At 52.6% G+C, this 13,120-nt stretch overlaps 1 protein-coding gene across 1 annotated transcript in view; it reads right to left on the minus strand.

The window, feature by feature from the left end:
• CDH23 (cadherin related 23) overlaps positions 1-13,120 on the minus strand; it is a 207,754-nt gene that overhangs the window by 110,942 nt on the left and 83,692 nt on the right. Inside the window, exons 7-8 of the mRNA XM_075758935.1 lie at positions 3,353-3,547; positions 120-248 (exon numbers count right to left, since the gene is read on the minus strand). Coding sequence (XP_075615050.1) covers positions 120-248; positions 3,353-3,547 — 324 coding nt within the window. The remainder of the gene's footprint in view (positions 1-119; positions 249-3,352; positions 3,548-13,120) is intronic.

Raw genomic sequence — 13,120 nt, forward strand, 5'->3', positions numbered from 1 at the left:
GAGGAGGTTTTCCTCCAGCTTTTTTGGGATACCCTGTGCTTTCTGTCCCACACCCTGCTCCATCCTCCCTCGGCGCAACACCGCGGTCACGCACGTCGGAGTAAAACAGCAGCCCTTACCGGAGGTGAGTTCTCATAGATGTTGGTGCTGTAGGGCAGGTTGATGAAGATGGGGTCCATGTCCTGCACGTCTGTAACGGTGATTGCCAGGTTGGCCAGAGTGGACAGCGGCTTGTTTTTATCTTGGTCCTTGAAAAAAACCAAGGGTTGGGGGTGGGGAGATAAAGGATTTCTATCAGAAATATAGAGTTATTCAACAGGATAAAGTTCCTCACAGTAGCAGTTGGGTCAAAAATTCTGACTAGTGTAGGTAAGCATCTCTCTTTCAAGCTACCTGCTGGAATTATCATCCACTGTACCTCCCTCTAAGCTGAAATACAATATGCATTTCATTCCAGCTTTAGCCCTTTTAAATTGGTTCTTGCTCTATTTTGTTCTCATCACATTTTAGGTGGCAAAGAAGCAATGCTATTCCACACATGCTTCAAAATACAAATTCCCTCCTAATGCAGATACACCCCGGGGCACCTCCGCACCGTGAGACCCAGGTGTGGTTGCCAGCAGAGCATCTCACACCCCCCCGGCGCCGATGCCTCCGCACAGCTTGGGCTCCGTCGGCTGGAACACGACAAAGCCCACCAACTTCCCTCGCGTTTCCGCTGCTACTCGTAACCCTGCGGGGCTGCCTCGCAGTCGCAGCTTTGTTCTTTTCTGTATTCGCTGCGCTGAGGTTTGGCAGAGGGGACGTACGCCGAGCGCTGCTTCTGGTTTCGTAGGATGCCGCGGCTCTCGTGCAGAAGGCAGAGTGGAAACCTGAACGCCAGGATATGTTCTCGCAGTAGCGACCTCTTTGCTACTGGGCTAATGGTTTTGGCTCCGATAAGGTGCAAACCTCTCCCTCCCGCCTCGCCCGGGACTGGCAGGACCGGCGTAACCACGAGCTGCCTTTCGATGCAAGCCGAGCTGCTTCCTCACCTGCGGGGATGCGGGGAGCCATCCTCCCCGCTCTGCGAAGCGGCTCAGAAGCACGCAGTGATCTTACGATGAGCGGCGGTGGCCCTTGAACACTTCCATGCTCCGAGCAGGAGAATCATCTCCCGTACACCCCATCGCAACCCATCGGGACGGAGCCATGAGCATTTTCCCAGAGCAAGACCCTTCTCCAGCAGCCAAGGCAACAGCGGTACGTGCTGCCACCAGCTTGTGCTGCCACCGGTTCTCTTGCTGGATCCTCATTCCACGGGTGCTCAAAAGTGACCCCCCAAAGCCCACAGCCCTTCGCTAGAAGGGCAGGAGCAAAGAGATAACACGCAAAGGGAAGGAAATAAATCTCTCCTTAGCCACTAATCAAGCATCGTGGTGAAAGGCGACCATTAGAGGTTACCGCACACTTCTGCAAAATGGCTCTGAACGGCGGCAAGGACTGATTGCCAGAAGATTAATGTTAATTTAAACCGTATTCAACAACACAGCTTGTACATTATCCTCTTAACCTGCAGGCCTCAGCGTTTACGGCCTGGATGGATGCTTATTTCTGACTCGCACTCTGCCGTTAGTGTTATCAGGTTGAAGTGGTTCGTTTTTTCAGATAATGTTTTTTTTCCCCTCCCCTTCACCTCTTACATTTTGGTGAAAGTACTACAGCTAGCACTGAAAAAGCAAGCGTGTTTCAAGTTTCCTCACGCTGCCCTTTCCAGTCTCCTTCTGCCCTTGCTGCCTACATCCCCGGGATGAAATGGCTCCTGCCTTGAACCAAGGCTCCACAGCTTTTCTTGCAGCCACCCCGAATTCACCATCACCCCAGTTCCCACTCCGGACCATACAAATTCTTCATCGGGCGAGCAAGAGTTTGCATTTGCTCTTCCAGCCCCTGCTACGTTGGTGCGACTCTCATCCTCCTTCCCAGGCTGAGCTTTGCCCCGGGGTTTCTCATTGCCCTTCCGCTAGAAATTACCAGCGCCCTGCGACCCAGCAGAGGAGGTATTCCCGCAGCTGCAATCAAGCCCCGTTCAGAGACTTAAATATTAAGTCTTTGAACTCCCTGAGCTGGAAATCCCTAGAAGGCAGGAGCGTATTAGGTAGCAAGTACCAGCTATACCCCCCATTTTATCTTTGCTGGTAACTGCACCGGGGATACAGGGCTAGATGGAGCTGGATGGACCAAGGCAGCGTCCTTGAGGAAACCAGAATTGGACATGAGGAAGAAAGGCACCTTTGCATCCAGGCTTGTGTTTGCTCCCACGTTTTCTAACCTGGGAAAGTCCGTCGGTGACAGAGACTGATAAGGAAGCAAACAACGGAGAGGGCCTCTTATCACTGGAGTATTTAAAATAAAACGAGGTGTATTTCAGAAAAAATAAGCTCCTGGGGAAAATTCCACAGCCTTGGACATGGAGGGCTTGGGCTGAAAGGTTGAGCTGTTTGCCCGTGGCCCCGCGGTCTGCAAATGCCCGGTCTCCATGGCCGTGGAGAGCAAAGCAGCCCCGCGCAGCCCTCCACGTCCTCCCTTGGTGACATTTGTGGCTTTGCATCAAGACAATGATCTTGATTAAATCACATGCTTCAAGAGCTCTAGCCAGCTGCCTGAAGGGCTCAGGAAGGGTTTTCCCCACCCCCTCTCCTGAACACAGAGCTGGTCAGAGGTATTGTTGGGCTGAACCTCACCTCCTTCTGTTGCATCTGAGATGGGAGAGGAGCCACCAACCCAGACCGCCTGCTGGCAAGGTGCTCCTCATTCACACGCTCCCTATCGAGCTCTCCCAAGATTTGACACCGGGAAAGAAGTTTCCCATTCAGGTGGGGCATGAATTTGCCATGGTGGCCAGGTGGACATACATCTCCCGGTATGGTGGTATTGACTGTAATTAGGACCCTGGTTTCTCCTCTGTCCACCACAATTTCAACTCTTCGTGTCCAAACTCAGCTTTTGCTGAGTGAGGCTCATGGGGTTTAATACAGGTGAATCCACTTGTAACATGCCGTGATGCACGAGGAACGAGACCGGAGGATTTAATGGTCTGTGTGCCCTGTACCCGCTTTCTTCACCTTTATGCTCGCCTTTACGCAGGAGCCCCTGACACGCACCCGATGCCGTTGGAGAAGCGCAGCCGTGCTCCACGAGCTGGAACTACCCAGGCACTGCATTGCTATACTGCCTTTCTAAGTGGGAAATGCTGGATGTGCCCGAGAAGATGCCAGAACGGAGCAATAAAATCAGTAAGCGGCAGCTCCTTCCCCGTTGCAGTCCCTCCCGAAAACGCCTCCTCCCCTGGGGCAGCCAGGATAAGACTCACCGTCGCGTTGACCTGGAGCTGGTACGCCTGAGTGACTTCGTAGTCCAGCTCCCGTATCACCGACACGATGCCACGGCCGCTGTCGATGGCAAAGAAATTGGAAGGAGGCTGGAAGGAGTAAAGCACGCTGCCTCCTGCCCCCTGGTCCGGATCCGTGGCGTTCACTATGAAAATCGGCGTGCCCACTGGTGTATTCTGGAAATAAAATAAAAAAATAAATAAATATTGGTAAAATTGTACACCAGCCTATTTTCCCATCAAACGCACATCAGCAATTTCCTTTGCCCACCAGAAGGAATATCTAGAGACCCAAGAACTTCAGTCCTATATTTTCAGGATGTTTATAAGTTATACAGCTGTTTTCTTTATTACAGTATTGCAGCAGCTATAATAGTTGTTACACGCTTATAATAATAGTTATACAGCTGTGGTCAAGATGGCACTCTATCACAAACCCTTATTTTCCCAGACATCACAACTTTCCAGAAAAATGACTCTCTCTGCTGAAACTTGTTTACTGCTCAAAGGCACTTTTCTTCTCAGCGCTGATTCCCTCTCCGTTTTCACCATAAGGCATTAAATAGAAGAGATCCTCAAAACAACAAGCGTTAAATGCAACACAGAACTTTACGTAAAATTTCAAAATTATAGTTTCCACAGCAACTACAACCTGGCCCCATTAATGCAGGCATTAACAGTTAAATCGTCATAAATCTGGAACTAATCTACATGCATAAAATACGCAGCTGAGTGCACAAAATCAGCAATGGCAAATGCAGTTTGGCACTTCTTATTGTTTAACTTCACAGCAGGGAGAACAATTATCCATTTTTGGTGGAACAGCTGCATGTTCCTATGCAAATCTTAAATGCATATTCTTGTCTCTCTAAAGGCAGAAGCACAGACCGCAAGCAAAAAGGCTTTGCTGGGGACCCGGGCTGCAGGTACGCACAGATCGCGACCGCTCGGGCAAGTCCATACGTTTGTTACACGTTCGCAACCACGTCAAGGGTTGCCGAAGAGCTAAAACTTGAGACAGCAAAGGTCAGAAGCGAGGCGTGACAGCAGCTGGTTACGGCCAGTTGGGATAATACGGATTATTTCTGCAAACCTCTTCCCAAGCCTCTGCGTTTAATTGTTAACTTCATTCGTATTAAATTATAGAGAAGCATCGTGAAGTGCTGAGAAGGTGGAAAGGAGACTCGAGGGGCTGCAGAACTTTGAAGACGGGGCACCGCTTCCAAGTGGAGCTCCTCCTTCAGGCCCTCGGCCAAAGCTGGGCAACCAGCTGAGCCACTGTCGGGTGTTCTGGGAAGCACGAAGCTTGCAGCGACCCACAGCCAGCTGTCCCAGGCCACCCCCTCCGCTAGAAAGTATGAGAAATTGGAGCTCCACGCTCAGAGAGCTGATTTAAACAGTTTAATACTGGGTGATGGCACCAGAAGAGAACCAAAGCATCCGAATTTCCCCCGGCGAGGCTCAGGCCAGCAGAAGCTTGCCTTCCAGGCAGGTGACGGGACTTGCTGCAAGCTCGGTCAGACAGAACGAAGAACCCAGGGCACGTCCTCCAACTCACATTGGGGGTCCCGAAAGCAGCGCTGAGCACGCGTGGTGTGCTCTCGCACCCTCATCCGCGCACGTCCCTCACGCCTCCCTGCCCTCGCACCTCCCTGCCCTCGCACCCAGCCACACGACGGCATCGCAGGGACGCTCTGACATCCAAGCTGGCCTTGGGCTCCAGCAAAACTCCGCTTCCCTTACTTCAGTGTCACTTCTGCCGAGGTGCGAGAGGGTGCAGTTCCCACCTAGATTTTTCATTTGCTTTCTGCTAAAGAAAGCCTCGCAGGGCATGGCCTGCGGATTATTTTTTAAAGCACCTTCGAGTTATTTTTGTGATCAGCAATCATAAAAGCATAAAAGATATAGCTAGAAGGGACCTCAAAAGAGAAACCTGTCCCCGTGCTACACCTAAATCATTGCCATCCTTAAAGCCTCCCAGTGATGGAGACACCGCAGCCTCCCCCGGCCCATTTGTCCCGGCGGTTTGCTACCCCTTGCCTTACAACTGCTCGTTTTCCATCCTGCTTAACCCAGATCTGCCCTGCCGCCGTGTAAGCCCTTGACTTTGTGCCACACACACACACACAGAGCACATTAATCCTGGCTTGCGCATTTGAAGAGCTGGGGAACCGAGACTCGGTCAGCTCGGGAAGCACGTTGGGGTGGAGAAGCCCTTTGTGGGGGGCTCTGGGGGGGTGTTTGTTTTCCGAGACACCTCCTCGGGCAGGACTAAAGCATCTCCCCATCCCTCTTTGGGCTGCCCGCCTCCCCTAAGCCCATCATCAGCTGGGAGCAGCCCCGGAGCATCCCGCAGCCCTCCCCACGGTGGGCACCGCAGCTTCGAGTGCCGCTGTCCACATGCTCCAACGACTGCCTTCTCAAATTCCTTCCCCGGAGCGCCGGGGTATCAATGTCAGGATGAAGAGCATCGCAAATTAACCATTAATAGGGGGAGGAGGGGAGAGACAGCGAAAGAATAGATACGGGGTCGCACCGATCAGGTCTGGGCTATATTGTCCCCAGGAATAATAATATTCATAAGGATAAAGCCAGACTTGAATATGTTTCCTCTTCTTTTTAAGTGCCCCTAGCCACTCCTTTTAACATGCAAATCCGCTCTGGTCACCCGTGATTATGGGGCTGGGAGGCTGGTTGTGAAAGAGGAGAGCTTGATTTCCCCCCCGCATTGTATTTCATACAATAGCCCAAAAGCAGGCTTTGAAGAGAGTTCATCTCCTCGTCCTTCCAAAGGAGAAGCTGCCTGGAGGGACACGGAGGTCACCGCTTTGGTGCTATCAGCTCCGGCCCCTGCAGACACCGCCTGAGCTCTGACTTGGCCATTATCGTATTTTTATCCTTATTTTACAGCTTTACTGACCAAGTCCCTTGGTCGGCCAGGATAGCAAAAACCATACGAGTGGGGTATCAGCTCTGGACAAAGATCTGGTTGGTGCTGGAAAATGGTCACCAGTATCTACACCGAAGCATCCGAGGGGCTGGGAGGGATCCCAGGGCAGGAGCTCAGTGGTGCTGGGCACCAGCAAGCGCATGGCTGAGCGCACGAGCAAAGCGCGGCGCTGGTGAATTTAGGAGGGGAGCGGAAGGGCTCCCAGGTGATAGGAGGAACGTTACAGGAGCTTGAAGCCAAGCAGCACGGTCACAGAGGGGGAAATCTCTGAAACTGCCCAAAGTGAGCAGGTCAGCGGGAAAATTTCACGACCGCGTGCACGCCCTTATTCCCAACAGCAGGCAGGTCAAAGGACACAGACCTGTGAGAAGTGCTCTGGATAGCGCAGCTTTTTTTCCCCAGCTCACATTTAAGCCAAAAACCCAAACACCTCCCCCCCCCAAAAAAAAAAAACCCCAAACCAAAACCAACTCTGGCAAGGCAAAACCAACTGCGGGATGCAGACATCCCATCTCAACAGTCCTCCAGGAAAAGGGGTCTCATTTTTAATGCTCATGCCCAGGCAGGACACAGTCAGGACTCAGAGGAATTTCAGACCATCTGCCTTAAAAAGCATAAGAAGTATGTCTTTAAAATCCTCTTGCCATTTTTTGGGTCAAACAGGCTCAAGATATTTCTCAGCGGGAGGCTGACGTCTTTATTTCTCAAAAGATGCGGCCCATCATCTAAACAATGGAGCAAAACATCTGTATAAAGAGAACTGGCTGGGGTTGGTGTTTGATGGTAAATAACAGGCAGAGAGCACGTCCCAGGGAGCTGCGGCTGCCCTGCACCACGCCAGCTAAAAACAGACCCTATTTCTGCATTTTGAACATTTGGTCCATTTATAGGACTCTTCTGGTTGCCCCTCTCAACCCGTTCTTCCTTAGCAAAGATTAATTGCCATTATGCTTAGGTCACTGATAGGCAAAAATAGCAAACGCTATCTTTTCCGTCCAGAAAAAAAGAAATGCAGACAGACAACCTACAGGTGCTTGTGGCAAACAGGTGAGTTTTCTACACAAGTCATTTTTTTTTTTTTTTAAAAATTTTTAAATCTCTCTCCAGCAGCCAGCGATGAAGCTTCACTCACCACAGAAAAAAAGAACTGGTGACAAAACTGTGTCATATCATTATATCTTTGTTACGATGCCAGCAGATGCGAGATAAAAATAAACACGCAGACAGATGCCTCCCACGGAGGAGGAGGAGGGCAAACGGGAGCGGAACCGGCTCCCGACCTGTCTCCAGCACCCCATCCTTCATCCGACAGCTCAGCCGGAGCGGCTCCAGCACCCAGGTGCCCCCCGAGCAGCTCCGGGAGTTACAGGGCGAGCCAGCTGCAATGCCGCTGGGCTGCGTGGGTGCAAGGTAGCGAGGCCAGTCGTGCCTCCCTTCTGTTGCAATTAACGACTAAGAAAGGTTTGAACTGTTGTAAAAACCTTATAGGAAGAAGCTCGGGGGGGGTCCCGTTTGCCGGAAAGAAGTACTGAATGATAACGGCGTGCGTTACACGCGGCGACCCAAAGCACCAGGAAAGCCGAACCAAAGGCTGCAAGGTACACAAGCTCAAATCTCTAACCACTACCAGACTACTCTGTTGGATCACCAACAGCAAGGATAGGCTTCTATTAAAGTATGGAACAAACCACCCTAAAATCCCTGTCCAGATATGAAGGATGTTGCTGTACAAGGAGAAGGCAGAGGAGAGACCGAGACCTTCCCCCCCTCACACCAATGCAGCAGTACGACAGGGCAACACGCGCTTGCGAGCGACCAGAAAGACGTCGTGTTTCCATCCAAAAGCTCTCACGGGTACGGACTAAGCACGTCCCACCACAGCAAACACCTCCCCTGGCCCGGGCTGTCGCCTTCCCTGCAGCCCTGCAGCAGGAGCGACCGGACACAGCCGTGTGCTGCGTTAACCCTGGCATGTCCACAGCTGGGACACCAAAGCCTTATACGATATTCTCCTCAACAGGGCGGCTAACGCTGAAAAGGTTATCAGAAGAGGGCCCTTTTCAAATATTCACACCTCACACTCTGGCCACACCTATAGTCTTTAATATCTTATTATGAATCCTGCTATAAAATGCATTAGTAATAAAATTTCTGATGGGTGCTGCTCCGATGCACGGCGGCAGTACAAGGCAGATTACGACCCGGAGGAGACGCAGCCTTCGGAGGTGCGACATGCCCTACCGGGTCTCCTCTTGTCTGCCACCAAACGTTCCCCGCGGGCTGCAGAGCCAGAGCTGCTGGGGTGAGGGGTGGTGCTGGAGAAGCACCGGGGACCGAAGCAGCGGCAGGACCATGCCAGCGCAACGAGGACCGCAGATGGGCTGGGTGAGGCGTTCCAGAGGAAAAAGCTCCAAAAATCAAGGAAAACTTTAAGGGGAGGGCAATTTTTTAGGCGTACGTAAAGCTAGGCGAACAAGCTCTTCTTTCACAGAGGGTTAAAAAGAAAAGGCTGTTTGCAGAAAAGCCAGCATCCGTGCCGTTTCACCAGGCCCACGGCGCTTGCTCCTGGAGCGTATAAAACCCTCCCGCTGTCAGCCAGCCCCTCGCCCTGCTAACGGAGCAGATTTGCACGGCGCCTTCGAGAGCTCTCCACCATAGCAAAACCATTTCACGGGCCACGAGCCGCCAGCACCTCCAACATGCCTCAATCCGTTGGTCTCATCCAACTGGCCTGAGAGCGGGCACCCTGCGGGCAACGGGCTGCGAGGAGGAGTACGTGGCGCTGACTTTCTTACAGCGGGGTCAGAGTCGGATAGAAGTAAAGGTGAGAGATGAAGTGGAGGAGACCTGGGAGTTAGTTTCTCAGATACTCCCTTTCCTTAAATGCATCCACCTTTCCAACCTACAGACGGGCGGTTACAAGCTTCAGTTGGGCACTAGAAACGTAGGGTGTCAGGAGCACCCTGAGATCCTGAAAGGACCCTCTCCTCCCTCTCCCTTTCTCTTGCACCAAAGCACTCAATCAATTCTTTAAGTAAACGAGCAGCAGGCTTCGAGACAAACAGGTCCGTTGCCCCAGCCGCAGTTTTGCAGGCTTACGTCCCCTTTGTGCACACCCCCCAACCCTCAGCCTAAAACTTGGTCTCTAACCCGGCAGCTCACGCCACTACCCCAACAGCAACGGGCTCCATCCTTCAGCAGCCAACAAGGACCGGACACAAATCCCAGAGGAGGGATTTCCAGGAGCGGTGCGATGCTTGGGAGGAGCTCAGGTTTGTTTGGGGGTGGTGCCTCTAAGCCCGCTCCCCATCTCCGGTGGCTGGCCACGTAGAGGACTTCCATCTGACCTCCCAGGGCAAAGTCACCCAGCAGCGCCCCAGCAGAAGCTGGTAGAAATGATTAGGATGCGGATGCGCGCATGCTGTACCAACGCAAATAATGTGGAAAAACGGCAGGCAATCTGGCCAAACAGCTGTCTGAAGGTCGATGGGATGAGAGGAGGCGACACAAACGGACTGGGGGGGCACACAGCGACGGGCACGAGGGCTGGAGCAGCAGGCAGCAAACCCAGCTGCCCGCCCTGTGATCTTCACATCAGCATCGAAACCGTCTCGCCAGCCCTATTTCGGGTCCTGCTTTTTTTTTCCCCCCACCCTGCCCCTGCATCGAGGCAGGAGCTGACTGCTCCCATCAGGGGATGCTTCACTGCTTCGCGCTCCTGTTATATCTCAGGTCAACCTATTACTCTTAAATAATTCCCTGCTGCTGTTCCCGGCAGCTCTTTTCCCTCTCCCTGCCTCTCGCCCCCGCCCAGCGGGGCAGATGAAAGGAGCTTTGTGCTCTGCTAAAAGCCGGCTCAGACATCCCTCTGCTCGAGCCAAAGGCGCTCTCGCCGATGCCATCTCGTCGCAGGGCAGGAAGGGGGGTTCGATGCCTTTTGCTCATGGCAAGGCATCTCAGAGGTGCTGCGTAACAGAGCTGACACCGAATCCGCGTGCTCTTCTGCTACAGCTGAAATCCTGACTCCCTCATCCCTGAGCTGCCCAGGACGGATTGGAGTCGCCTATTCCCATCCGGGTCTCGTTTGCCGCATGAGAAAGCTGCGGAGGCAGAGCCAGAACAAGTGCTAGCCCCTCTTCCAGACTCCGCCAAGAGGAACAGCCAGCCCCGGGTTTCGGTTTCCCTCCCCAGGCTCCATCTCGGAAGCAGCCCGACTGCCAGACTGGGTCCCTCGCTCGTGCGCCAGCTCTAAATGCTCGCACGGATGTGCGCAGACTTCCAATTCCTGTATTCTTTATTACACTTTTAATTACATTTATTAATTGTATTACTGCTAGTCCGAGCCAAGCAATTTCCAATTTCAAAGTTTGATTTTAAAACCTGATAATTTCCTTTTTTTTTCTTCTTTTTTTTGGTTGAAATTCACCCCACCTTTCAATCAGCTCTCGTTAATATGTATCTCTTGTTGCTATCTCTATTAAGTGACCTCCCTCATTATCGGGTGACACTGGCAAACGGCCACCGCAGAGCTATAATTCAATTGAGGAGCTTTTGAAAACACCATAAACACAGCTGGAATAGATATGTTATTGGAGCTGCAGACTGAATTAGCGACTGGAGAACGGCACGTAGAGCCGAGAGCGCTTATTCGCGGCGGACACATCCCGACCCAACACATGGCGCTGAAGAAAGGGACATCGCAACCAGCAAGCCCACGGGGGAATTGGCCGCGCTGGCAGGACAGCGGCGTTCAGCAGGCAGAGGGCAACGGGAAAGGATGCTCCGGTATCCCGTAGGATAAAGCTGCCTGCTTCCTCTGGCCCAGAGCTGCCCTGTTTCCCACCGCTAAGGACGCTGCCCTTGCCAGCGCGGGGCTTGGATGGATGATTTACGGCACGGCGTCCCCAAAAGCGCCATGTGGCTTGAGGGGTGAGCCCAGGAGAGGCAAGAGAGGGCAGATGGGAGAAGGAGGAAACGCTAGTAGAGAAAATAACCTCGCAATATTCCTCTTATTTACAGCTTCCCACCTGGCTCTGGCCGCTATCCAGGGATACGATAAAGGGGACCCATCACCCCACTTTGCTCTCAGGACCGGCAGAGCAGCCACACAGCTCAAGCACTCATTCAGAACGGAGTTATATTCAAAAGAGAAAGGGAGGGGAGGAGAAGCACTATACGGCAGAGCTTTAATTTGCAGCTTCAGGGGCAAAAGCAGCTGCCTGCCCCAGACCACAGCCAGCGCACGGCTTGGCCTCGCACGGGGGCTGCACCATGACCTCCATCACCCCTGGCCAAACTGCCAGGGCATCGCTCCTCTCCTCTCCTCCCTCCATCCGAACCTTGCCTTCATCTCCGTGCCCGGTCCCTCCCCACGCCCAGCCGGCCCGGCCCCGCTCGACCACCCGCTGTGCGTGCCACCAAGCAGCCAGGTGGGTGAAGCACCAGAAGAGAGTGAGCAAAGAGAAGAAAGCAAGTCCCATACCGGCTTTCGAGAAGCCATCTCGCCCGAGCTGTTACCGGTTATTTAAGCAGACAGCCAGCTTTGTCTGTCAAAGCTCATTTCCCCCGACAGCCCCTATTGCGAGGTAACTCGAGCTATTACGCTGCGCCCTGGGCTCGCGTTTGCTGCCCTGGATCTCAGGAGAGCACAAGCGGCTCTGCCAGAAGTAACGACAAGGAGCAAAGCTAATGCCAGCGGGCTTACGTACTCTGTGCAGGGGAACCTTTCGGGAACCTTTCCAGCAACGGAAAAGCCCCCGAGATGGACTGCTACAAACGTACAGGAGCACGAAGTCATGAGCACAGAAGCACGAGAGATCCAAGGGATCAGAAAAACCCGGGTGGAGGAGGAATCACTCGTTTTGTCTTTGGAAAAAGAGGTGGGGAGAGCTGTGGCAGGGATACAGATGTCTACCTTTCTGTTTTCAGCCAAATTGCTTGCAGATTATTTTTTTTCCCCAAAATAATTTTTAACCATTGTTTAAAAATGGTCACGGTGTTTATATGTACATCCACAAGTGGATATAATCGAAAGTCCAAAATACTTTAGGTTTGTCAAAACAAGGCATTTCAATAATTTTTTTTTCTTTCTCTTAGGAATACGTATAAGAGGCAAAATACATCTTACAGAGATTATTTAAAATGAGTGATGGTGGAAGGGAGAGTTCCTCTGTGCCAGAAGGAAAAAAAAAAAAAAAAAATAGTTGCATTTTCAACCTCTCCTTTAAAAATTTAATTTTTCCTTTTCCTTCCAGGCCTCTTCACAAACTATTTCCTCTGCAAGTCCCTTTGTCCCGGCTGCCTCCGTTAGCAGGTGAGGCAGAAGGCGCTTCCCTCCAAGACCTCCCTGCGAAAGGCGCCGTGCTCTCTGCTTTGCCCAGGAGCTGCCCAGAGTCTCCCACAGCCACCACCGCCATTTCCCATCTACGGTGACCGCAGAGAACCCCTTGCAAAGCCAACCTCCAAACTCTCCCAAGCGCAGGTTGCGTGAGGACGCAGGTCCGTCGGATGAGTACAGGCTCGGCCATCTCCAAACAGAGCAGCAGCGGTGACGTTTGCTGCCGGACAAGGGCTACCTGGAATCGCCTTGCACGTAAGCTGTCAGGCACGTACAAGCTCACACAATTAAAGGGTACAAACTCGGGCCACCCGCAGCCTCCTCCAGCGAGACACATCGCCGTCAGCAGGTCTGACACCTCTGCCAAAGAGCATTAAGGGCAATGGCCGAGGCGCTCGATGGACCGTTCCTGATGATTTTCAGCAGCCCTGCAAACACCCAGGAGCGGCAGCAAACCGGGCAG

This window comes from Balearica regulorum, chromosome 7 (genome assembly GCF_011004875.1).
Source record: "Balearica regulorum gibbericeps isolate bBalReg1 chromosome 7, bBalReg1.pri, whole genome shotgun sequence".
NCBI classification, from domain to species: Eukaryota; Metazoa; Chordata; class Aves; order Gruiformes; family Gruidae; genus Balearica; species Balearica regulorum.